Source organism: Bos grunniens, chromosome 1, assembly GCF_055505025.1.
Source record: "Bos grunniens cultivar Pamir isolate PY7600 chromosome 1, Bosgru_T2T1.0, whole genome shotgun sequence".
Taxonomy (NCBI): domain Eukaryota; kingdom Metazoa; phylum Chordata; class Mammalia; order Artiodactyla; family Bovidae; genus Bos; species Bos grunniens.
Genome location: NC_141165.1, coordinates 18151325 through 18175724, shown reverse-complemented (window position 1 = coordinate 18175724; position 24400 = coordinate 18151325). Strand labels below are relative to the sequence as shown.

Here is a 24400-nt window from a genome sequence, read left to right as displayed (position 1 = left end):
ATCTTTTAGATGAACTTTAGACTCAGCTTTCCAATTCCTAATGGAAAATCTACCAATATTCTGATTGGAATTGCATCACATTAAGAGATGTCACCCTTAAATATTGACTCTTTGTAGGAACATTGTGTTCCCCATTTATTCAGATCTTTTACATTAGTCAGTCAAATCTTTTATTTTTCTTCATAGAGAAAAGTGCCCATTTTTAATGCTGGCCAAGACCCATTTTGAATTCCAAAGTTCAGAAGAGCAGTGTGCTCCTTGTCAATGTCAAGTATCCAGGCTTTTTTTATCTGGATATCTAAAGAAAAGTATTTTATTCATATTCAGTTCACTTCAGTTCAGTCGCTCAGTCGTGTCCGACTCTTTGCGACCCCATGAATCGCAGCACACCAGGCCTCCCTCTCCATCACCAACTCCCAGAGTTCACCCAGACTCACGTCCATTGAGTCGGTGATGCCATCCAGCCATCTCATCCTCTGTCACCCCCTTTTCCTCCTGCCCTCAATCCCTCCCAGCATCAGAGTCTTTTCCAGTGAGTCAACTCTTTGCATCAGGTGGCCAAAGTACTGGAGTTTCAGCTTTAGCATCATTCCCTCCAAAGAACACACAGGGCTGATCTCCTTCAGAATGGACTGGTTGGATCTCCTTGCAGTCCAAGGGACTCTTAAGAGTCTTCTCCAACACCACAGTTCAAAAGAATCAATTCTTCTGCACTCAGCTTTCTTCACAGTCCAACTCTCACATCCATACATGACCACAGGAAAAACCATAGCCTTGACTAGACAGACCTTTGTTGACAAAGTAATGTCTCTGCTTTTGAATATGCTGTCTAGGTTGGTCATAATTTTTCTTCCAAGGAGTAAGCTTCTTTTAATTTCATGGCTGCAATCACCATCTGCAGTGATTTTGGAGCCCCCAAAAATAAAGTCTGACACTGTTTCCACTGTTTCCCCATCTATTTCCCATGAAGTGATGGGACCAGATGCTATGATCTTCGTCTTCTGAATGTTGAGCTTTAAGCCAACTTTTTCACTCTCCTCTTTCACTTTCATCAAGAGGCTTTTTAGTTCCTCTTCACTTTGTGCCATAAGGGTGGTGTCATCTGCATATCTGAGGTGATTGTTATTTCTCCTGGCAATCTTGATTCCAGTTTGTGCTTCTTCCAGTCCAGCGTTTCTCATGATGTACTCTGCATATAATATTAGCTCAGGTAAATTAGTTGAATGGTAGTGGTAAAGAATCTACCTGCCAATGGAGGAAATCCAAGGGACCCAAGTTTCTATCCCTGGGTTGGGAAGATCCCCTGGAGTAGGAAATGGCAACTGGTTCCAGTATTCTTGCCTGGAGAATTCCATGAACAGAGGAACCTGGCAGGCTACAGTCCATGGGGTCACAGAGAGTCAGACACAACTGAGTGACTGAGCACACACCCATGTCACTCAATATTTAGTTCACTTTGGCTTCAAAGATGAATACGAAGTGAAGCAAGGGGACTTCCACATGGTCCAGGGAAGTCAGGTTTGATCCCTGTTGGGGAACTAAGATTTCACATGCCAAGAAGGAACTAAGCCCATGGGCCACAACTTGAGAGTCCAGGAGCCACAACGGAAGATCCCACGTGATGCAACAAAGATCCTCATGCTGCAACTAAGACCCAAAGCAGCCAAATAAATAAGAAGTGAAGCAGAAAGTGAGAAATCATGCTACAACAGCTAAGACTGTCTTTAAATACATTTCTTGTGAAAGCCCAAGTCAGCACTGGTGGAAATTTTAATCTTGCATATTTTGATAAACAACCATCACCTTATACAGACACATCCAAGCATGCAAGACTTTCAGCTTTTCCTCTCTATAAATCATGCATAACAGATTAGTATATTCAAAATTTTTCATATGTTACTTGAATGTATCATTTGCTTTCATACATTTTTCAACTTGAATTTTCTCTGGGTAACAAAGTTCTTTCCATAAAACCACAAAAACTCCCAAAAAACTGCTTTCCGAGATAAAAAGTAATATTAGCAGAATTTACAGTTAGGAATTACACCTAAAATGCAACAGTAGCCTTTACAGTACGTTAAAGATGTAAGGGAACACTATCGGACTTAACCAATGCCACATTCTAGTGAGTAAACACAGCCAGATCTTACGAGCCGGAGTTCTCATTTATAGCACTCAACTTAAAGTTGGTTCAATCAAATGTATTGTCTAAGGTTTTGCACTGAAAACATATATCGGTGTAAAGGGGAATACGTCTAACAAGAATCTAGGTACTGTAAGCTCTGAGAATCACTGAGGAATAACAACATCAGAAATTTTATTGGCAGGCTTCTCTGGTGGCTCAGCAGTGAAGAACTGGACTGCCAAAGCAGGAGACATGGGATCTATCCCTGGGTCAGGAAGATACCTTAGAGAAGGAAATGGCAACTCACTCCAGTATTTTTACCTGAAAAATCCCATGGACAGATGAGCCTGGAGGGAAACAGTCCATGGGGTGGCAAGGAGTAGGACACGACTTAGTGACTGACCAATAGCGAACAACCATTTTATTGCGTGCTCTGTGCCAGCACTGCTTTAACTCCTTGGACCTTCTGAAATAGGCATTAATATCACTCCAGTTAAGTCCTATTACCAGTCCCTCTCCCCTTCCCTGGTGGGGTCACAGGCTTCTGCAACCAAGGTAGTGCAGCTGCTGTAACCACCCTTGACTCAGACCTGCATTTGTACCACGTTGTCCAGACTCTCTCTTGCCTCCCTGCTCTGTGGTTTCAAGAGCAACTTTCTTACCAATCATGTTCCATTTCTATGCCCTCCCAAAATTTCCAAACACCTTCTTACTTAAAAAAAAAATCCAAGTGGATTCAGTGTCTGATGCTATTATAGGTGGAACTACACCAGATTTTTTTTTTCTTTTTAAAACAGCAGCAGCTTGTTAAATTGAATCTGCATGAAACCCTGACCAAACATGTAAAACTTCAAAGATAAATGAACAATTTTTACCACCTATGTAAATATTTGCTTCCTGTACATTCTGTTCGTTTCCTATTTATAGGTATTTTTAAAATATCCATCTTTATTTGCTTCAAAATAATAAGGATGGACTAGATTGGTCATGTTGGATGGCTTTGGGGACTGGTTGACTGAAACATGGGGATTTAGTATACTGTACTTATTTCTGAGTATGAGTAATATCATCCCTAATTAAAAAAAACTGTGATGGCCAAATTATGGCACAGCCATACAACGAACTATTAAGCCAATATTAAAACATTTTACAAATAAAACCCAGAGCTTCCCTGGTGGCTCAGTGGCAAAGAATCTGCCTGCCAATTCAAGAGATATGGGTTCAATCCTGATTCAAGAATTTCCACACTCCGCGAAGCAACTAAGCCCATAGGCCACAACTGCTGAGCCTGTGCTCTGCAGCCTAGGAGCTGCAACCACTGAAGCCCAGGCACCCTAGAGCCTATGCTCCGCAATAAGAGAAGTCCCCACAATGAGAGGTCTGAGCACCACAGTAGCCCCTGCTCGCCACCGCTAGAGAAAAGCCCGAGCAGCAACAAAGACCCAGTACAGCCAAAGATAAATTAAAAAAAATTGTAAAGAAAACCCCAAACATATATGAAGAAAATCCAACATGTTGAAAACAATTATTTTTAGCTTCCAGGATTAAATGATTGTATTTTTCAATTTTTAAAAAAAATGTAATCCTAAACAATTATGATCTGAAAACCAACTTGTTACTTTCTGAGCTGCTTCCCATCATCTATTTAAGATTCTTTTTTACCTATTTAAGGTTAATGTTTTCAAACTCTCAGCTGCCTTGCAATTAAGTGATGGAACAACTCTGGATTGTAATAGGCAGATATATACTTAGAATTTATCTGTAGAGATTAATAGAAATCACCCATATTTCAGTTTCACAATGCTTGTTTTAATGGGGAAAATGTCTGGCAAATTACATTCCTGAAATAAAATACTACGCAGTGCTTACAAATGCTATGGAAGAATACTCATTAACCTAGGGAAAAAGTTCACAGTATGGGAGAGACTACAAAACTGGATGTAGAGGGAATACCCTGGCGGTCCAGTGGTAAGGGCTCTGTGTTTTCACTGCCAGGGGCCCAGGTTCTATTCCTGGTTGGGGAAATAAGATCTGTAAGCTGTGTGGCTCAGCCAAAAGCAAAAAATAAAAATGGAAAAAAGGACTTTCCTGGTAGTACTCTGGATAGAAGAATCACTTGGCCAATGCACGGGACAGCAGTTTGATATTTGGTCCGGGAAGGTCCCACATGACTCAGAGCAACTAAGGAGATGCGCCACAACTACCAAGCCCGTGCCCTAGAGCTAATGCTCTGCAACAAGAGAAGCCACCACAATGAGAAGCCAAAGCTCCACAGCTAGAGTATCCCTCACTCTCTGTAACTAGAGAAATCCTTGCTCACAGCAATGAAGACCTAGCACAACCGAAAAAAGAAAACCAAAATGTATGACGCCAATTTTGTAAATTCATATAAGCACAGAAAAGGATCTGAGAAAAACGCATCTTTAAATAGTTGCCTAGAGAGTGATTTATAATTTCAGGTGTTTTTAGCTTGTCTGTTTCCTGCAGTTTTCCCCCCAGTGAGCATGGATTGCTCCTGTACTCGAATTACACACACATACATACATATTTCTCCTCCCTGCACCTGCCAAATCCCCTAATTCCTGTCCCCAACCTCACAGACTTTTGCACATGCTTCCCAACACCCCTACAACTCTTTTCTGGGGCCTCTGTGATTATCATGCATCTCTGCATCACGCACCAGGCTTTGGTCTTTAAATCCTCTAATTGGATTCATCTGAAGGTCAACTCCAACCTCAGTTCAGTTCAGTTCAGTCGCTCAGTCGTGTCCGACTCTTTGTGACCTTTGAGGCCATGCCAGGCCTCCCTGTCCATCACCAACTCCTGGAGTTCACTCAGACTCACGTCCATCGAGTCAGTGATGCCATCCAGCCATCTCATCCTCTGTCGTCCCCTTTTTCTCCTGCCCCCAATCCCTCCCAGCATCAGACAAGCCCAAATACAGGGCTCTTGCTGACTTCCCTAGCTAACAAATGAAACTGTAAGATTTGTCAGTGAAGTGAAAGTCACTCAGTCGTGTCCGACTATTTGTGACCCCATAGACTATACAGTCCATGGAATTCTCCAAGCCAGAATACTGGAGTGGGTAGCCATTCCCTTCTCCAGTTGGGATTTTCCCAACCCAGGGATCAAACCCAGGTCTCCCACACTGCAAGTGGATTCTTTACTAGCTGAGCCACCAGGGAAGGTCTGGTTCTATTTGTCAGCATTATTACTAAACAGTTCTCTTCCTTGTCCTTTGAGGTTTGCTGTACTGATGTCCACTCAACCATTCCTATCACTTGGTTCTCGTTGTTCAGAACTAGTTGTTCAAAGTGTAGGAGATGAAACTTTTCCTGAGTACTGATCCCAGAAAAGATGCCTCAAAGTGGTGTTCTTTTTCCTATTTTTTAATTGAAGGACAGTTGCTTTACAGAATTGGTTTCTGTGAACATCAACACAAATCAGCCATAGGTATACATACCTAAGACATAGTTTTTAAGTAATAGTTTTGACAGCTGAGGGGAACATCCACTTAAGAGTTCACTTTTTAAGAAAATTAATGTCTCTTTAAACGTACTATTATAGCACTGAGTTCAGAATAAGAAAATAGTTGTGACTGTAAACATGTATCATGTTCTTAGGGGTGGGATGGTTGGGTAGTACAATAAAGACTGCCAGATGGGTTACAAGGTTACAACTATTTTCTTTGTTTTTTTAGATACCCCTTAACCTGTGAGAAACAGCTGCTAGAAATTCTGGTACCCAAAAACTGCATAAGTAGCCATTCACACAGCAAAATGTTTCAGCTCCTTTAAATTTGCATATGCACTTTGACCTATTCTATCAAAACTTATAAAGTGTCTGAAGGGAATGGCCATCCACTCCAGTATTTTTGCCTGAACACCCCATGGACAGAGGAGCCTGGCGGGCTACAGTCCATGGGGTCCCAGAGTCAGACATGACTGAGCAACCAAGTTTTATTAGCGTCAGGATCAAGAATTTTCACATTCTCCAAGGGTTGCCAAAGCCCTCTTTTTTTTAAATTTAATTTTTAAACTTTACAATATTGTATTGGTTTTGCCAAATATCGAAATGAATCCACCACAAGTATACATGTGTTCTCCATCCTGAACCCTCCTCCCTCCTCCCTCCCCGTACAATCGCTCTGGGTCGTCCCAGTGCACCAGCCCCAATCATCCAGTATCGTGCATCGAACCTGGACTGGCGACTCGTTTCATACATGATATTATACGTATTTCAATGCCATTCTCCCAAATCATCCCACCCTCTCCCTCTCCCACAGAGTCCAAAAGACTGTTCTATACATCAGTGTCTCTTTTGCTGTCTCGTATACAGGGTTATTGTTACCATCTTTCTAAATTCCATATATATGCATTAGTATACTGTATTGGTGTTTTTCTTTCTGGCTTACTTCACTCTGTATAATAGGCTCCAGTTTCATCCACCTCATTAGAATGGATTCAAATGTATTCTTTTTAATGGCTGAGTCATACTCCATTGTGTATATGTACCACAGCTTTCTTATCCATTCATCTGCTGATGGACATCTAGGTTGCTTCCATGTCCTGGCTGTGATAAACACTGGGGTACACGTGTCTCTTTCAATTCTGGTTTCCTCAGTGTGTATGCCCAGCAGTGGGATTGCTGGATCATAAGGCAGTTCTATTTCCAGATTTCTAAGGACTCTCCACACTGTTCTCCATAGTGGCTGTACTAGTTTGCATTCCCACCAACAGTGTAAGAGGGTTCCCTTTTCTCCACACCCTCTCCAGCATTTATTGCTTGTAGACTTTTGGATCACAGCCATTCTGACTGGCGTGAAATGGTACCTCATAGTGGTTTTGATTTGCATTTCTCTGATAATGAGTGATGTTGAGAATCTTTTCATGTGTTTGTTAGCCATCTGTATGTCTTCTTTGGAGAAATGTCTATTTAGTTCTTTGGCCCATTTTTTATTGGGTCATTTATTTTTCTGGAATTGAGCTGTAGGAGTTGCTTGTATATTTTTGAGATTAGTTGTTTGTCAGTTGCTTCATTTGCTATTATTTTCTCCCATTCTGAAGGCTGTCTTTTCACCTTGCTTATAGTTTCCTTTGTTGTGCAGAAGCTTTTAATTGTAATTAGGTCCCATTTATTTTTGCTTTTATTTCCAATATTCTGGGAGGTGGGTCATAGAGGATCCTGCTGTGATGTATGTCAGAGAGTGTTTTGCCTATGTTCTCCTCTAGGAGTTTTAGTTTCTGGTCTTATGTTTAGATCTTTAATCCATTTTGAGTTTATTTTTGTGTATGGTGTTAGAAAGTGCTCTAGTTTCATTCTTTTACAAGTGGTTGACCAGTTTTCCCAGCACTACTTGTTAAAGAGATTGTCTTTAATCCATTGTATATTCTTGCCTCCTTTGTCAAAGATAAGGTGTCCATATGTGCGTGGATTTCTCTCTGGGCTTTCTATTTTGTTCCATTGATCTGTATTTCTCTTTGTGCCAGTACCATACTATCTTGATGACTGTGCAAAGCCCTCTTTTTGGTACCAGTTCAACCCAAACCAATGTCCTCTGGATTTTTTTCTGTAGTTTCACTTTTTAAGATGCCACATCTTGCCACTCCCTGTGAACTCTGATCTTTTGGGGCCATTCAAATGGCACACAGCCTTTGCAGAGTTCTATGACCCTGTAGGAGTCATTTCTAAAGCACTCATGCATCCTACTCATCAAATCCATATGTGGTGTAACATCAAGTGTAGAGAGCTCTAAACTCTCTTCCATGGCTTCTCCCTCTTCAGTGCTGACCCTTGCAAAGTGCTATCTCTGGCCCCACTTCTGCATTTACCAAATCAGCACAGGTGTCCAGTATTATCTCTGAAGACTATTTAGATGGGAAAACAGGACAATACACATGAAAACAAGTCTTGAAAATATGCACACACACCTAGTTCTAGCTTACTCATTATTTAAAGCTTACTTCATAAGAAAAGTAGTAATTAGGTATTTATTTTGCTTCAGAGAACAAGGCGCTCATTTCCCAAAAAGCCAATTTGGTCACAAAAATATCTGCAAGGTACACTGTAGAAGTATTATAGAAAAAAGTAAGTAAGAACGCACACGGAAATTCTTTAAAATCTAGGGAACTCCCTGGCGGTCCAAGGGTCAGGACACTTCAGGCTTTCACTCCTGAGAGGGAATGAAGATCCTCCAAGTCACTAAGCCAAAAATAAATATATATATAAAATTTAAACCAGAACTTAATACATGCATTTCATGAAATTCTTTTATAACTGAGATTTTATTGGTTGTTTTGAGGATCACTACACAGACATTTCAATTTGTACACAATTCTTCACATATGTACCAGAAATCTAAAATATCATGTAGTTGTGATTCATAACAGTTATTCCAGTGACTTTCCAGCTTAAAATTTGGAGCAAACTTCCCTTAACAGGATATCAAGTACCAATATCTTCAAATATTGATATGTTGTTACATCATAAGTCCCACTGATTCACAATTTAATATCATATACACTACATACCCAAACTGTCAATCGTTCACAGCACATTAACCAAGTTACTAGGAAAACTGGACTACCACGACCAAAGATGTTATAGTATAGTGCACAAAATTCTGACCAGGAGAGCCAAGATCAAAAAGTGGTTTGCTGTAGGAAATAATTCTACCAAAACGATATGGGAAGAGAAGTAATTTAAAGTGTTCAAGACATTAAATGCACAACTTACTCCAAACTGCCATTTAGTATGCTTTTGTGTTACAGGATATAAAAGCTACCCCCCATCTATGGAATGTTAAGCTGACACCCAAGACAATCAAAGCCTCCCGTATCCAATATCCCACTATTTTCTGGTTGTACCAAAAAATAAACAACCAGCAAATGATTTCACCTCTTAAAAAAAAGCATTTACACTTAAAAAATGGGATGAGGTGGGATTCCCTCCTTTTTAAAAATGTTTCTAGAGCTACTAAAAAACTTGCATTTACAAAATAGTTGATAAAAATATTCCTCTGGATTGTACAAGAAGGGAAACAGGGACCACTGACAGGACTCGGTATGTGGTTATTAATCAGACTTGGCTTCTTTCTCTTCTGCTTCGTCAGAGGCTGGGCTCTGCAAATCAATGAAAAAAAGTGATCAAACATTTGACTCCTGCATCATTGCTATAATCAATGCTATATTTAGCATTTATAATAAGTTTTCCTCATTGTACTATTAAGTCTTAAAAATACATTCAACCCTCAATATTTGTAGATTCTGTACTGGTGAATTCAACAACTCACTACAAGTTATTTGTAAACCCCAAATCAATACTGATGGCATTCCCACGGTCTTGTGCAAATACATAGCAGTAAAACCATGAGTCACCTGACACGCAGTCTCAGCTAACCCTGCTTGTTTCAGCTCTAACGCTGTAAACAAGCATTTATTTCACAGTCTATTTAGTGCTACACGTATCAATTTTTTTTGTCCTCATGGTGGAGAAAATGTTGACTAGACAAGTCTAGTGTTTTTCAAGACTATGTGCAACAAGGCTGTGGTGTACATCTGTGTATATGGAGAAAACCGACAATGGACAGCTTGACTGAAGCACAAGTTATACTGCTGCCTCTCTTGGCCCTGCGTTCTATAATTCCTCAAAAACACGTATTAAGCATGAATGCACATAAGGTTGGGGGCTTCCCTGGTGGCTCAGTGGTAAAGAAGCCACCTGCAAGGCAGAAGATGCAGGAGACTCAGGTTTGATCCCGGGTGAGGAAGATCCCCTGGAGAAGGACACGGCAACCCATTCTAGTATTCTTGCCTGGAGAATGCCATGGACAGAGAAGCCTGGGAGGGTACAGTCCATGGGGTTGCAAAGAGATGGACATGACTGAAGCTACTAAGCACACACGCACTTAAGGTTATGGTTTGATCTGTTGATGGAAATGTTGCAATGAGTGTATTTTGAGACTCTAACCCTGTATTTCCACTACATGCAACTATCCAGTATTTGGAGCAACCTTATAGAATACAACCATCACAGATAATGAGAATCAACTATAGTTTGATAAAAGGGATTAGAAGGTGACATTCTCCCCTTATAATTGTATTAGTTATTTACCACAACCTTGAAACCCACTTATTTTTATAGGTAAAATCTTTTTTTTCAGAGCTTAAAAGGATAGATTGAGGACATCAACCCTTTTAGTTGATCGAAGTTACTACCTAAATCTAGACAAGTGGCTACTTTTAAGAAAAACTTCATTATATAAAAGTTGAGAAAAATGTGAAAAATTAACGGAATGGATTAAAAAAATTTTTAAAGGAACATCCAGAATATTAGAAACTAACAAAGGGAATGTATGTATATCTATGGTTGATTCATGTTGAGGTCTGACAGAAAACAAAATTCTGTAAAGTGATTATCCTTCAATTAAAAAATAAATTTATATTAAAAAAAGAAACTAACAAAATTATTAAGATCTACAGATGGCAATTTGGTTAAAAAAAAGACCAGAATGTTTAAACAAAATCCCTACATTATGTAAAGAAGAATAATTTAGTAAAAGAAATCTTTAAAAAAAAATCTAGCAATTAATAAACATATATACAATAAAAATGGTGAATCTGAATGTAAAATTCTGTGTACGATTTCATGTTTACAGTTAAAAAAAAAACCCATTAAAGGTAAAATTTAAAATATTATCTAAATTCATAAAAAATATTCTGCCCACTTGGAGCAAAATACAATCTTTGTTCAATATTATAAAGATTGTCTTATCTGCTACATTATTCACTGTTGAGAGTCAAAATTAAATCACACACACACTCCTGACCTCCTCGTTTTTAGTCTCTCCATTTTCTGCAGGTAAGTCTTCTTTAGTCTCCTGGTTGGCCACTTCCGCCTGTTTTCCCTTTGCTCCTCTTTTCCCTTTTGTTTGCACTTTTTTGTCTGAAGATTTATCCTGTGATAAGAGTAAGAGTATATTTAAGTATCAACTCTGCACTTATCAACATTTTTTGACTTGCTAGGAATTGTCCCTACCATAGCTGCAGTGTTAGTGCTGCCGCTTGCCAGTCTGAGTTACAGGACAGACTTCAAGGTCAGCCCGCAGCAAACAGGACCACATAGCATGCTGAGGTCCTAACAGCACCTGTATACCAAGCCTCACCAGACTCAAGACAATTACATCTAAAGCCTCAGCAACTCCTTCTCCACTGTTCTCTGAAGTTCCAACAGGAAAGAACAGACAAACTGAAGAATTTTTGCAAGGCTCTCTCCCAGCCCCCAACCCTACCCACCCCCAAACTTCTTTTAAGTGGGAACAACAATCAAATTATCAAATAACCACTGTCCCGAGGATTCACCTGAGAAAAGCACCATGTTGTAAGGTCAGATTGATTACCCTGCTCCAGTTAGTCCCTTGATACATAATCAATAGCTAAAAAGATCGAGTTTATAATTTCATTTAGGCATATGAAGTATCTGAAAACACACAGGTATGTGATGATAAAAGACCTTCAAAGGTTATGCCGCTTTAAAATAATATACAACAGTATTTCTGGATTCGATCCACCAGTGGGGAAGGAGAAATCTAACAAATATTTCCTATAAGTAGAGGATGTAGTTAACAGTCAAATTAAGTCAAGTCACCAGTGAGTTGCGTAATACTGACCAATACTTGCATTAAACAGCCACAAAGATACAGAAGACCTTACAACTTTAATGCTAAGGGAGCGGGGGATCAGTGGAATGGATTCTGTGCCAATAGTGGCATTCCATACATGACAGCAAGTCAACCACTAGCAACTGAGTATCTTTAGAATAAACAATAAATCATCTAATAACAAACGTATTTGGGGCAACACTGCTACATATAGACACACCATGAAGTGTCACAACACTTTCTGCATTTAAAAATAATTCTTTAACAATCTGATTGCTTTAGATTTCTCATTAATTTCATAACCGCTATCAGAGCATCATCAAAGTATAAAACCTTAAGTGGATAACAGCCTAGACTGAAATATCACTTTTAACTACTAACAGCCGGAAATCGAGATGAAAGAAAATAAATCTACGCATCTATAGAATGGTAATCAATACACCAAAAGCTTTACCTTCTGTTTAAAGCTTTAAAGTGGATCAATTATGAAGACAATACTACTTTATTAAAATTAAACGGAAGAAAAACTTCTCCCTTTTCCCATCACTTTTCCTTTAGGAAACTGAGCCGACAGGTTTGTTTCTCAAGGAACACGTGAAAACTTACCTGTTGGCCTCTGAAAGGGAAGAAGAAAAACGTTAATTACATCTAATGGCCCCAAATGCAACTGATAGTAAAATTTGATTTTTTTCTTTTTGGCCGCACTGTGCACCGTGTGGAATTTCAGTTCCCTGACCCGGGATCGATCTGGGGTCCCCTGCATTGGGAACTCAAGAGTCTTAACAAACTTACTACTGGGGAAGTCTCTGAACTGTTTTCATTAAAAACAAAATAAAACCCCAAACTTTTAGGACAGATTAAAACAGAGACAGGTAAATAAAAAAGATGTAAAAGAAAACAAGCATAGCATTTTAGCCAATTGGTTTATTGAAAAAGTAAATAATAAAAGACGAGTAGTAATAGTATACTTTACAAGTGGATACTTTCCAACAAGATCTATTTTCCCTGCATTCATGAAGTTTCCCTTTACTGATTTTTCGTATGGAATTCTTCATTTTCAGGTCTGAGAAATTCCAAGTTGGCCTACTACACCTATACCTTCTTTAAATCCACTTTGAAAAGATCACAAAACAACTTTCTATTGGGAAAACTCTGAAATTTTTACACTCAGCTCTGTACAATGTTTAAATAAAGACAAAGGAAAATTTTTTGGTATTATTCGGTATTTAGCTTTCACCTATACTCTTAGGAAAGGGGAGATAACAATGAAGACTGAGGGGAGAGGAGGCTTCTAATAGCAAACTTTCACCTAAGTTTTGAGTTAACAGAAGTTAATCACACCAGGAATTTCCCCTGAAGAACAAAGAAGAGCTTTAGAGGGTGGTATCAATGCTAGATCCAAAGAGTCACAAATGATGTACACATATTTTGCTGTCCCAACTTAGATTTTCAAAATACAAACATCCAACAACTACCCAAACACTCTCCATGTGAATAAAGCAATCAGGAATCTATTCCAGAGCAACACTATTTACGATCATCTTAAAGAATGTCAGGATAAAACAATTTAGAGAACTTTCACATGAACTATACAAAATAATCTTAAAAGAGGAATGTTCTCAGAGAATATAATTTTTGATCTCCCCCTGCACATAAGGTATAATCCCATACCTTGCTTTGCAAACCTCATATGCAAAAACAGTCCCCATCTCCTGGCTTCAGTCCTAGCTTTTCTGATACTCAGAATAGGAAGGCCAAACATGCAACAGAGAACCAACAGGGAACCATTAACCATAACATACACATTACAAAGAATGAATTACCCTGGTGAGTCAAAGTTATTCAATATTTTCAGTTTCAGAATTTAAATTTCCCAAATTCTGGAGCAGCACTAATGTGATACGTTATACTCTCGTAAGCCAGGATGATGACTACATTCACTGAATTTTTCTCATACTAAAAAAGGCAGTTGGTGATGGACAGGGAAGACTGGCATGTTGCAGTCTATGGGGTCGCAAAGAGTCGGACACCACTGAGCCACTGAACTGCAAAAAGGCACTGTTTATTGAAATTATATAACATAAAACTAAAGTGGTAAATAAAATAACCCTCCGACGACTTTTCGGCAGACTGTGACAACAAACTGTGGTTGATTTGCAGAGTCTCAAAGTTAAGACCTCCGTTGCCAACAGTAACCGTTAGAGACCTGCAACAATTCAAAGACACCATGATCTCTAAAGGCTGAGTCTGAAACCTACCTTTCCCGCCGCCTTTTTTGGCTTCGTTTCCACTTTTGCAGGAGCCGGTTTCTGAAAGACAAAGGTAACACTGAGCTTCTTCCCTAGGTTCGAACCCACGGAAAAGAAAGGTTAGGGAGCTCGCTTTACTTACAGCTGACAACCTCGCCGACCTCCTCTTGGGCTTTGGGAGAAAAAACGAAAATGAGCAAGGAATGCGCGGTGCGGAGCAAACCTAGCCCACCCCCGGGAGCGGAGCGTGTTCTTACCTCCTCCTTCGCCGCCCCCTCGGCGGAGCTGACCTGCGGGAGAAAGAAGAGGGCGAGTGGGCACAGCCCGTGAACAAAAGTGCCCGCGCGCCCCGGGCCTGTCTGAGCGCGAGAACAATGCCCGGCCGCGTGACGTCAGCGGATTCCCGCCGCCGCGTTCGAATCTCGCACCCGGCTCCTCGGGCTGCCGAACGTTCCAGAACGCGGCACGGAGGCCGCCGTGCGCTAGCCCTCCCGCCCGCCGCAAGTTCGGCAGCCTTCCCGGCCCAGCGCTGCAGAGGAAGCGGCGGGCCTGGGCCTCGCGGGGCTCTGGGGACGGCCGGGCGGCGGAGTGGGCGTGTGCGGGACGCGGCCACTGCTCACCTTCCTCTTGGGCATCGTGGCGACGGGGCGGGCGAGAGCCGGGTGCCTGAGGGCCGCGGCGCGCCGAGAGCCTTCGCGAAGCTGAGTAGCCTGACCGCTGCCGCTCCTCCCGCCGCCCGAGCTGCTGGGACCCGCGGCGGGGGTGGTGGGAGAACCGGATGGAACCGGATTGGGAGCCCGCCCCCTCCTCCCCCCGCGTCCCCCGGCCGCGGGCTCCCCCTCCCCGCCGGCCGGGCCGCCCCTCGCCCTCGCCCCCGCCCATTGGCTGCGGGGTCCACCGCTCCGCGGCCCGCACCCCGAATAGGTGAGGCCGGCCGTCACTCGACCACTGCGCCCCGCCCCCGCTCTCGGCGCCCCCACCCGCCCGCCGTCTCGCGGGGCCCCAGACCCAGGCGAGGGGGCGGGGCCCCACAGGCCGCTCTCGCCTGACGGTAGTTTGTTTGAAGCCGAGCCGCAAAGTGCGGTCTGCACGCTGATTGGCGGACGCCCGCCACGTGGTCTCCGTGTGCGCCCACCCACAACCCTCCGGGGTACCTGGTCGCCAGCCAGCGCCAGGGAAACCCCGAGGTTAGAGTCCCTTCTCTGTAGGGGCAGTTGGGTCGGAAGGTTTATAGTTCACAGAATGGGAAGGGAGAGACAACGGGTTTAACTACGAACCAATTTTCCCCACCTCAGTCGTTAAGAAAAGCTATCTACTAGGTTTACAGTCTTGCTGGCCTGCGGTCTTAATGCGCAGGCGCGGGATGGAAGGTCGTGGGAAGGAACGTCCGCGCGGGGCGCCACTGCGCAGGCGCGGATCTTTGCGACGGCGCTGGATTCCCAACCAGTATACCCTGGTCGGGTCTTTTCGTATAGCTTTTTAAAAAAAGTTGTCCGTCCCTTGAGGGGCTGGGGGTGCTGGCGGTTCGTCTCAGGAGCTCAGTGGGCGTCTGAGTCCACACCCACCAAGCCGAGGACGCGCGGACCCACTCTCAGATCCCTTGGCCGGCCGATCCTCTCCTGCGCTGAAGTGAAAGGGCAAGAACGCCCACCCAGTTCTTGCTTGTTTTCTAACCACTTCCTGACCCAACTACCTTTCTGAGGTGGAAAAAAAGAGTTTCACGCTGGGAGTCAGCTGGGAACCAGTGAGAGCACGTTACCCAGTTTCTTTACTGAATAAGAAAATTTTGCTTGTAAGGACCACTTGAGTTACTGCAGAAGAAGTTTTTAATCAGAACAGTGTTAACTGGAGTTCATGGAGAGGAAGAAACAGACTGAAAACAGACTGAAAGTCCACCACTGAAGAGCTCCAGATAAACCATGACACTATCACATAGTGGAATAATGAGCTACTGCGAAAAAGAATGAGGCTGCTCTTTGTAGAAATGAATTTTCGAAACCACTAGTCAGACTCTAACTCCTGATCCATAAGTATTGCCTTCCCATCTCATTCAAGAAAGTCTTGGACTGCCCTTGCGGTCCAGTGGTTAAGACTCTGGGATTCCACTGCAGGGCTTGTGGGTTTGATTCTTGGTCCGGAAACTAAGGAGCTTCCCAAATAGTGCAGCGGTAAACAATCATGCCTGCCACTTCAGGAGGTGGGGATTCCTTCCCTGAGTGAGGAAGAGGAAATGGCAACCCACCCCAGTATTCTCGCCTGGAGAATCCCATGGACAGAGGAGCCTGGTGAGCTATATTGTCTATAGGGTCCCAAAGAGTTGGACTCCACTGAGCACACATGCATGCACTGGGAACTAACATTCCCAGATGCATGGGAATGCTTGGCCAAAAAAAGTCTTAAGTTCTTAGAGTGGCTTATATGGTCCTCTGCCAATGGGCCCACTTCAAAAGGTTTTTCCCCTTGGTTCTCATTACCAGTCTCAAATAGGCTGGGCATCACTGTTTCTGGCCTTGTCACTTGCTGTTCCCTCAGCCTGGAATGCTTCCTGTGCTGCTTCAGACCAGTGCCATCTCTTCCTCACCTTCTGTGGGTCTTTCCACAAATGTCACCGTGTCATTGAGACCATTACTGAGCTGTCAGTTTAGGATTGCACCTCCCAATCTCCAGTTCTTGCCACATCTGTTAACTAACTAGCTGCTGCTGCTGCTGCTGCTGCTGCTAAGTCATTTCAGTCATGTCCGACTCTGTTCGATCCCATAGACAGCAGCCCACCAGGCTCCGCCGTCCCTGGGATTCTTCAGGCAATGACACTGGACTCTTGAGAGTCCCTTGGAGTGCAAGCAGATCCAACCAGTCCATTCTGAAGATCAGCCCCGGGATTTCTTTGGAGGGAATGATCCTGAAGCTGGAACTCCAGTAATTTGGCTACCTCGTTCGAAGAGTTGACTCACTGGAAAAGACTCTGATGCTGGGAGGGATTGGGGGCAGGGGAAGAAGGGGACGACAGAGGATGAGATGGCTGGATGGCATCACTGACTGGATGGACCTGAGTCTGAGTGAACTCCAGGAGTTGGTGATGGACAGGGAGGCCTGGCGTGCTGTGATTCATGGGATCGCAAAGAGTCGGACACGACTGAGCGACTGAACTGAACTGAACTGATGCTGAGTATAAAGTTACATGTTCGTTGTATATTTCAGCAAGGTGCCCGGAGAGGTGGTGCGATTGGTTGCTTGTGAGAACAATTGGGGGAGAGGGGAAAATGAAAATTTACCTTTTTCTTTTGGACAAGAACCCTAATTTTTTCTTTTCTTCTTGAGATCTATTCTGGCAATCCTGTCCCCCTTTAATGTAATCTCCCCCTTTTCAGTTCCTTCCACGTCACCTTGCAGTATTTCTTTTATGATTGGTCACATTCCATAATTGCTTTATGTGTTTAGTTATTTGCTGCCTGTCTCCCTTACAAGAGTGGGAGTTCTGTAAAGGTAGGAACCCTGTTAATAATCGTCCCCAGAACCTTAGATGTTTGTTCAGTTAGTAATTCTTTTGGAATTGAAGTATATTTGATTTACAATGTTGTGTTCATTTCAGGTGTATAGAATAGTGATACACACACATATGTAATCTTTTACATATTCTTTTCCCTCACAGGTTGTTACTCGCTCCCACGCCCTGCTCCTGTTTACATTAAAAAATAATAGCGTTGGGACTTCTGGTGGTCCAGAGGCTAACACTCCTGTTCCCAGTGCATGGGGCCCCAGTTCAGTTTCGTGTCAGGGAACTAGATTTCACATGCTGCAACTAAGACCTGGTTCAGGCAAGTAAATATTTATTCTAAAGAATAGCATCAGAGTGTTTCCAAGTTTTGGCACAAACATGTACTGAGCCCCTACCCTCTGCCAGTGGTTGTGATAATCCCTAGGTTCAGATCAGATCAGATCAGTGGCTCAGTCGTGTACAACTCTTTGCAACCCCATGAATCAAAGCACGCCAGGCCTCCCTGTCCATCACCAACTCCCGGAGTTCACCCAGACTCACGTCCATCGACTCAGTGATGCCATCCAGCCATCTCATCCTCCGTCGTCCCCTTCTCCTCTTGCCCCCAATCCCTCCCAGCATCAGAGTCTTTTCCAATGAGTCAACTCTTCGAATCAGGTGGCCAGAGTACTGGAGTTTCAGCTTTAGCATCAGTCCTTCCAAAGAAATCCCAGGGCTGATCTCCTTCAGAATGGACTGGTTGGATCTCCTTGCAGTCCAAGGGACTCTCAAGAGGCTCCTCCAACACCACAGTTCAAAAGCATCAATTCTTCAGCGCTCAGCCTTCTTCACAGTTCAACTCTCACACCCATACATGACCACAGGAAAAACCATAGCCTTGACTAGACGGGCCTTTGTTGGCAAAGTAATGTCTCTGCTTTTGAATATGCTATCTAGGTTGGTCAGAACTTTCCTTCCAAGGAGTAAGCGTCTTTTAATTTCATGGCTACAGTCACCATCTGCAGTGATTTTGGAGCCCAAAAAAGTAAAGTCTGACACCGTTTCCAGTTTCCCCATCTATTTCCCATGAAGTGGTGGGACCGGATGCCATGATCTTCGTTTTCTGAATGTTGAGCTTTAAGCCAACTTTTTCACTCTCACTTTCACCTTCATCAAGAGGCTTTTTAGTTCCTCTTCACTTTCTGCCATAAGGGTGGTGTCATCTGCATATCTGAAGTGATTGATATTTCTCCTGGCAATCTTGATTCCAGCTTGTGTATCTTCCAGTCCAGCGTTTCTCATGATGTACTCTGCATATAAATTAAATAAACAGGGTGACGATATACAGCCTTGACGTACTCCTTTTCCTATTTGGAACCAGTCTGTTGTTCCATGTCCAGTTTTAACTGTTGCTTCCTGACCTGCAACAGATTTCTCAAGAGGCAGATCAGGTGGTCTGGTATTCCTATCTCTTTCAGAATTTTCCACAGTTTCTTGTGATCCACACAGTCAAAGGCTTTGGCATAGTCAATAAAGCAGAAATAGATGTTTTTCTGGAACTCTCTTGCTTTTTCCATGATCCAGCAGATGTTGGCAATTTGATCTCTGGTTCCTCTGCCTTTTCTAAAACCAGCTTGAACATCAGGAAGTTCATGGTTCACGTATTGCTGAAGCCTGGCTTGGAGAATTTTGAGCATTACTTTACTAGCGTGTGCGATGAGTGCAATTGTGCGGTAGTTTGAGCATTCTTTGGCATTGCCTTTCTTTGGGATTGGAATGAAAACTGACCTTTTCCAGTCCTGTGGCCACTGCTGAGTTTTCCAAATTTGCTGGCATATTGAGTGCAGCACTTTGACAGCATCATCTTTCAGGATTTGGAATAGCTCAACTGGAATTCCATCACCTCCACTAGCTTTGTTCATAGTGATGCTTTCTAAGGCCCACTTGACTTAATTCCAAGAACGTGGTGGTACTTCAGTGGGGAGAAAAGTATTAATACACAAATTGGCCTGAATTACTAAGTGGAAGAGGAAGCCACTAAGAGACAGAACATCCCAAGGCATATGTTCTTAGCAGAATGAGACAGCCATGCAGAACCCTTAGAGTGGCATGGATGGACACACTGACAGTGGGAAGGGAAAATGCGTGAAAAGAGGCAGAAAAAAGAAGGGCATCCTGCAGAGAGCACTTGACGCCAGGCTAAGAGATCTGGCTGTTGGCCTGGGAGACATTGCAAGGTTTGTTTTTTCTTTTTTTCCCCCTGATGTCCATTTGTGGGATTTTAGTTCTCTGACCAGGGACTGAAACTGGGCCCTTAGCAGTGAGAGCTCATGATTCCTAACCACTGGACCACTAGGGAATCCAACAAGGTCTTAAGGGAATGATGTGCTGAGAGCTCAGCCTCATGAAGGTCTTTCTCCCATGAGAACTGACAATGCACTGGGCCAGAAGTGATGACAGATGGGTGGCCCACAGGTGTTTGCTTTACTTGTGACTTTTCTTAAAGTTGCCAAGACAAGGATGTGGAGCAACTGGAAGACAGTAAGAAAAGTCTTAGTATTTTTTTAAAAAGTAAACAGATACTCTGTGACTCAGTAACTCCACTGCAAAAACATACCAAAAAAAAAAAAAGCTTACATCTGTTCACAAGAAGACATGAAATAGAATTTTCATAACTGAACTATTTTATAAGCCCAACTGGCAGCAACTTAGATGCCTACCAACAAGAGAATGGATAGGTGGAAAAGTATGAGCAATGAGAAACGGCTGCCTGCAACTCCACCCAAGATGAGGCCAAGCACAGTACTGAGAGGCAGGCCAGACACAGTACTGTGTGATCCTGTTCATACAGTACAGAAAGGCAGGCAAAACAAATCCTGTGTGTCAGAAGTCAGGATAGTAATTGAGGTGGGTGGGATGCTAGTGACTGGAAGAGAGCAATGGAGGGCTTCATAAGGGAGCTGGCCATCTTCTATTTAAAAAAAGGTTTTTTCAGTAATTTTGTATCTTGGCCCAACTTAGTTTTTTAATTTTTGGCCGAGTGGCATGTGGGATATTAGTTCCTTGACCAGGAATTGAACCCGGGCCCCATGCAATGGAAGCTTAGAGTCTTAACCACTGGACCATCAGGGAAGTCCCATCTTGTATTTATTTTTTTTAACGTTACACATTAATCTAAAACGTCAAAAGTTTAAAAAGACCAAACATATTGGCAAGGATATGGAAGAACTGGAAGTCCCAAACTCTTCTGGTAAGAATACAACAGGAAACAACCATTTAAGATTATAGTGTGTGCTGATGTGCTTAGTCATGGCTGACTGTAGCCCACCAGGTTCCCCTGTCCATGGCATTTTCCAGGCAAGAATGCTGGAGTGGGTTGCCATTTCCTTCCCTACCATCTTGTATTTCTTGATCTGTGTGTTACTTGTACTGTTGTGTTTGCTTTGTGAACGTTCATGGAGCTGTGCATGTGCACGTCAGCAGTAAAGTTTGTAAAACTTTTTTTTTTTGTAACATGCCCAAATCAGGTAATTTCACCTTCTAATAGGGCGCTTCAGCTTGTCCTGGTCTCCTTTGTGTGTGATTCCACAGCACACTTGACCTTCTAACTTGTAATGAGGCTTCCTTTTTCTAATGTGTCAGGGTCCCAGCCCTGGTGATTTTTCTCACCTGTGTCTTCTACCAAGCCTCTGAAGGCATTTTAGTTTGACCTGCCTGTATGTAAGCATATGTAATTATAGATGCCACTTGTTATATTTCTGTTTATTTTTGGAAGAAATATTTATGTGGCTCAAAATTCCACAAGAGCAAAATGCTTTCCAGAGAAGTCTCCATTCTGCTTCTGTTCCCCCAGAGGTCTGGCTGTCTCAAGGAGCTGCCAGTGCTGCTGCTTCTTGTGGATCCTTCCAGAATGCTTTATGCAAATATAAGTGTATATATAATATATACTTATTTTTCACAGTTTGGCACCTTGCATTTTTCAGTTAATGGAGTTTGTTTCCTATGAGTACTTGTTAAGATTCCTCCTTTTTATTGCTGCATTGAAGTGCACTAAATAGATGTACCAAATGTTTATTATTTTGGGGGGGCCATGTCACGCAGCCTTCGGAATCTTAGTTCCTGAACCAGGGATAACCCTCGCGCCCTGCATTGGAAGCTCAGAGACTTAACCAGTGGATGGCCAGGGAAATCCTTGTACCAAAGATTTTAAAACCAAATTCTCCATTGACCAAACTTTACAAATTGTGCCGTGTTTCGTTCCCGCAAAGGATGTTGCAATGAATAACCACGTACATACACATCATGTGCATACTGTATAAAACAAATGTCCTTACAAGCCCCAGTACGGGCTGAAATGACTATTATAAAGTCCACTTATGCCTTTGCAAACTTAAGGTTGAAATGTTCAACACTTAGCAGTTTTAAATAATTATAAAGCTAGAACTAACTTTTGAGCCTCCCCAAATCTCTACAAAACCAGTAAAATTTAAACCAGTAACATTAACATGAATATGAGTTTTGCTAAAAGCAAATTGCTGCATGCATATGGTATTTGGCCCATATGATCTCTGCGGAGATTGTTCTGGCACCTTGTGTGTGTAATTGACAAGCCATCCTTTATTTGGCCTTCTGTGGTATGACGTGGGCTTCATGTGATATACACTGTTTATGAATTAAAATCATTTCTACAGTTTTATTATTACCCATAAACTGTGGAAAGCTGGTCGCACTTGATGCCAAATATACACACACACCCAAAACAGCACAAAAATAGGTAATGCTTGGTCAAAAGTGGCAATCTATGTTGGGTGATGCAGAATGTCAGATAATCACCTGAACACACAAAGGTCTAAAAATTCCCCAAGAATCCACAGGACTTTTGTATACATTCACGAAAGTATCCTCACCACCACTCTACCCAGGGTCCACGTGACCCACTTTGGAAAATCATGCATTGATTCAGGCTAGTCAGGACGTGCTTGCAGGAATTTTAGAATTACAAGCTTAATGTAGGGCAGAAATGGTGGTGACAGAGAAGGTTCTGAGGGGAACTGAGAAAGAATGGATAAGAGGCAACAGTTTGCCTACCCCTTACCAGGTGGTGTCCTCAACCTAGGGATAGAGTGACCTAGGGATAGACAGGCACAAGAGTTAAATGCCTGTCCTCCTGGGGCTTCTGCTCCAGTGGGAATACCAATAAGGAAAGTAACAAAATTCTTTCCCATGGTGACGGCACCTTGAAGGAAGCAGTGTCCTAATATAGAATGTGCTGGAAGCACACAGAAGGGAGCTGCTGTACATGGGATCGTTCGGGAAGTTCCCAAGGGAGAAAAGGGAAGGGTGAGATGACCTGTACTCTGAGGGATCTGAGGGAGAAGCCTCTGGACAGAGGAAACAGCTCCCACAAAGATCCTGAGGCAGGACCAAGCTTGGTGTCCACGAAGGAGGCAAACATGTTGTGCTTAGGGAAGGCAGCAGCCAGGATGTGAGAGCAGTGGTGGAGCTCTGAGGGCATCTGAAGTCATCAATCTGGACTCCCAAGTGGAGGCTGGGCTGAGAGGTTGGGATGTGAAGTCTGATCGCTGGGAGGAGGCACAGGAGACCAGGAGAGGTTTTAAAGTTGTCTAGGAGAGATTTCTCTGGTGGTTCAGTGTTTGACTCCAGCTCCCAACTCAAGAGGCCCTGGGTTAGATCCCTGGTCAGGGAACCAGATCCCACACCCTGCAACTAAAAATCCCGCCTGCCACAACTGAGACCCAGTGCAGCCAAATAAGTATTTTAAAATGTTAAAGTTATCTAGACAACAAAATGACTAGGATGCTAGCTGTGGGGATGGAAATAAATGGAGGGAGGGTCTGGGACCTATTTTGGTGCGGGTGGCTGACAGGACTCTTCAGTGGATTGGGTGGGTGAGAGATGAGAGTTTTGGTTAGGAGTTACAGAAACCCAGATCAACATGAACAATAAGCAAATAGATTAAATAAGCAAAACCATGACAGTGTTCCACACTGGGGGATTCAGTGGCTTACTGTATTATCACAATCACAGATTCTTTTCTACCCTCTGTCATGCTCTTGACTCCTCCCTCCTAAGCCAGCTTCCCCTTTGGTCCAGAAGTGCAGGTCCAGATGTTACATGCAGATTTATAGCATCCAGGAAAAGCATGTCTCTTTTATCCTAAGCCCTGACTAATTGCCTTTATTACTGGTTGGAACTGTCACATGGAAGGGAGATGGGATATCCTTAGAGAAAATCAAGCCAATCCTGGATTTGGGCATAGGGCCAAGAATGGGAATGGATGCCTGAACAAAAGAAGGGTCGTGTGAGGAAGGACGAAGAGGGGAACGGGCTGATCATCACCTGTGTCTAGTAGGCTGTGTGGTTAGACAGCCACTCGCCAGGCTAGGGACCTAGGAGTTTTGGGGGAAGCAGGTGGGCTTGGTATTGACACACTGAGTGTAAAGGGCTTGGGAAATATCCAGAGTCTGGCAGGTAGTTGGATCTACAGGTTTGGGGCTCTGGGGAAGGACAGAGCTGAAAGAAGTGATGTGCTCTGGGGGCTGAAACCAAACGGATGTAAATAGTCAACCAGGGTTTGGAAAGTGTCACCACACTGAGAACTAAGCATGTCACCAATTGTCCTGATGAAGCCGTTTCAGCAAGTGGTAGGGAGGAACCAGACTCAAGTTAGAGAGTAGAAAGGAAGGTAAGAAGCAGAGTGAGTTTCAAACCCTACTGTGCTGGGCTATACTGTACTGCATCCCAAGAAGCCCAGTCTCGGCCAGTTTGTTCATGTGGTGAAGACTGAATATAAACAAGGGCAGGTGTGAGCCAGCATGCAAAAGAAGGTGAGAGGGAAGACGACGGCCAGAGACTCAAATGCCTCTGTTCAC

The 24400-nt window shown here is 43.1% G+C and overlaps 1 protein-coding gene and 1 long non-coding RNA gene across 5 annotated transcripts; one reads left to right on the top strand and one right to left on the bottom strand.

Annotated features, from left to right (window-relative positions):
* Positions 1 to 8390: 8390 nt before the first annotated feature.
* HMGN1 (high mobility group nucleosome binding domain 1) lies at positions 8391 to 14775 on the bottom strand. 3 transcript variants are annotated; one of them, XM_086342726.1, is made up of 6 exons: positions 14653 to 14775; positions 14290 to 14322; positions 14175 to 14204; positions 14042 to 14092; positions 10953 to 11081; positions 8391 to 9246 (listed from the first exon to the last, which is right to left on the bottom strand). In XM_086342726.1, exons 1-6 carry the CDS (start codon positions 14665 to 14667, stop codon positions 9199 to 9201), a joined length of 306 nt encoding a protein of 101 aa, XP_086198852.1. In that variant the 5' UTR covers positions 14668 to 14775; the 3' UTR covers positions 8391 to 9198. The 3 variants fall into 3 exon arrangements, with proteins under 3 accessions (XP_086198852.1, XP_086198927.1, XP_086199010.1); XM_086342801.1 differs by lacking the exon at positions 14175 to 14204; XM_086342884.1 differs by lacking the exons at positions 14175 to 14204; positions 14290 to 14322.
* A 658-nt stretch (positions 14776 to 15433) lies between these two features.
* LOC147379071 (uncharacterized) lies at positions 15434 to 18853 on the top strand. 2 transcript variants are annotated; one of them, XR_015142902.1, is made up of 2 exons: positions 15434 to 16317; positions 16793 to 17604. It is a non-coding gene; the product is annotated as an uncharacterized LOC147379071 (long non-coding RNA). The 2 variants fall into 2 exon arrangements; XR_015142910.1 differs by lacking the exon at positions 16793 to 17604 and adding an exon at positions 17682 to 18853 and having other exon boundaries at positions 15439 to 16317.
* The last annotated feature ends 5547 nt before the right edge of the window (positions 18854 to 24400 follow it).

Coding starts and splice junctions, on each gene's coding strand:
- HMGN1 (XM_086342726.1), bottom strand. Junction 11,082..14,041: donor CAAAAAAGGCGGCGGGAAAG/GTAGGTTTCAGA, acceptor CTCTTATCACAG/GATAAATCTTCAGACAAAAA. Junction 9,247..10,952: donor GAGAGACTAAAAACGAGGAG/GTCAGGAGTGTG, acceptor ATTGATTTGCAG/AGCCCAGCCTCTGACGAAGC.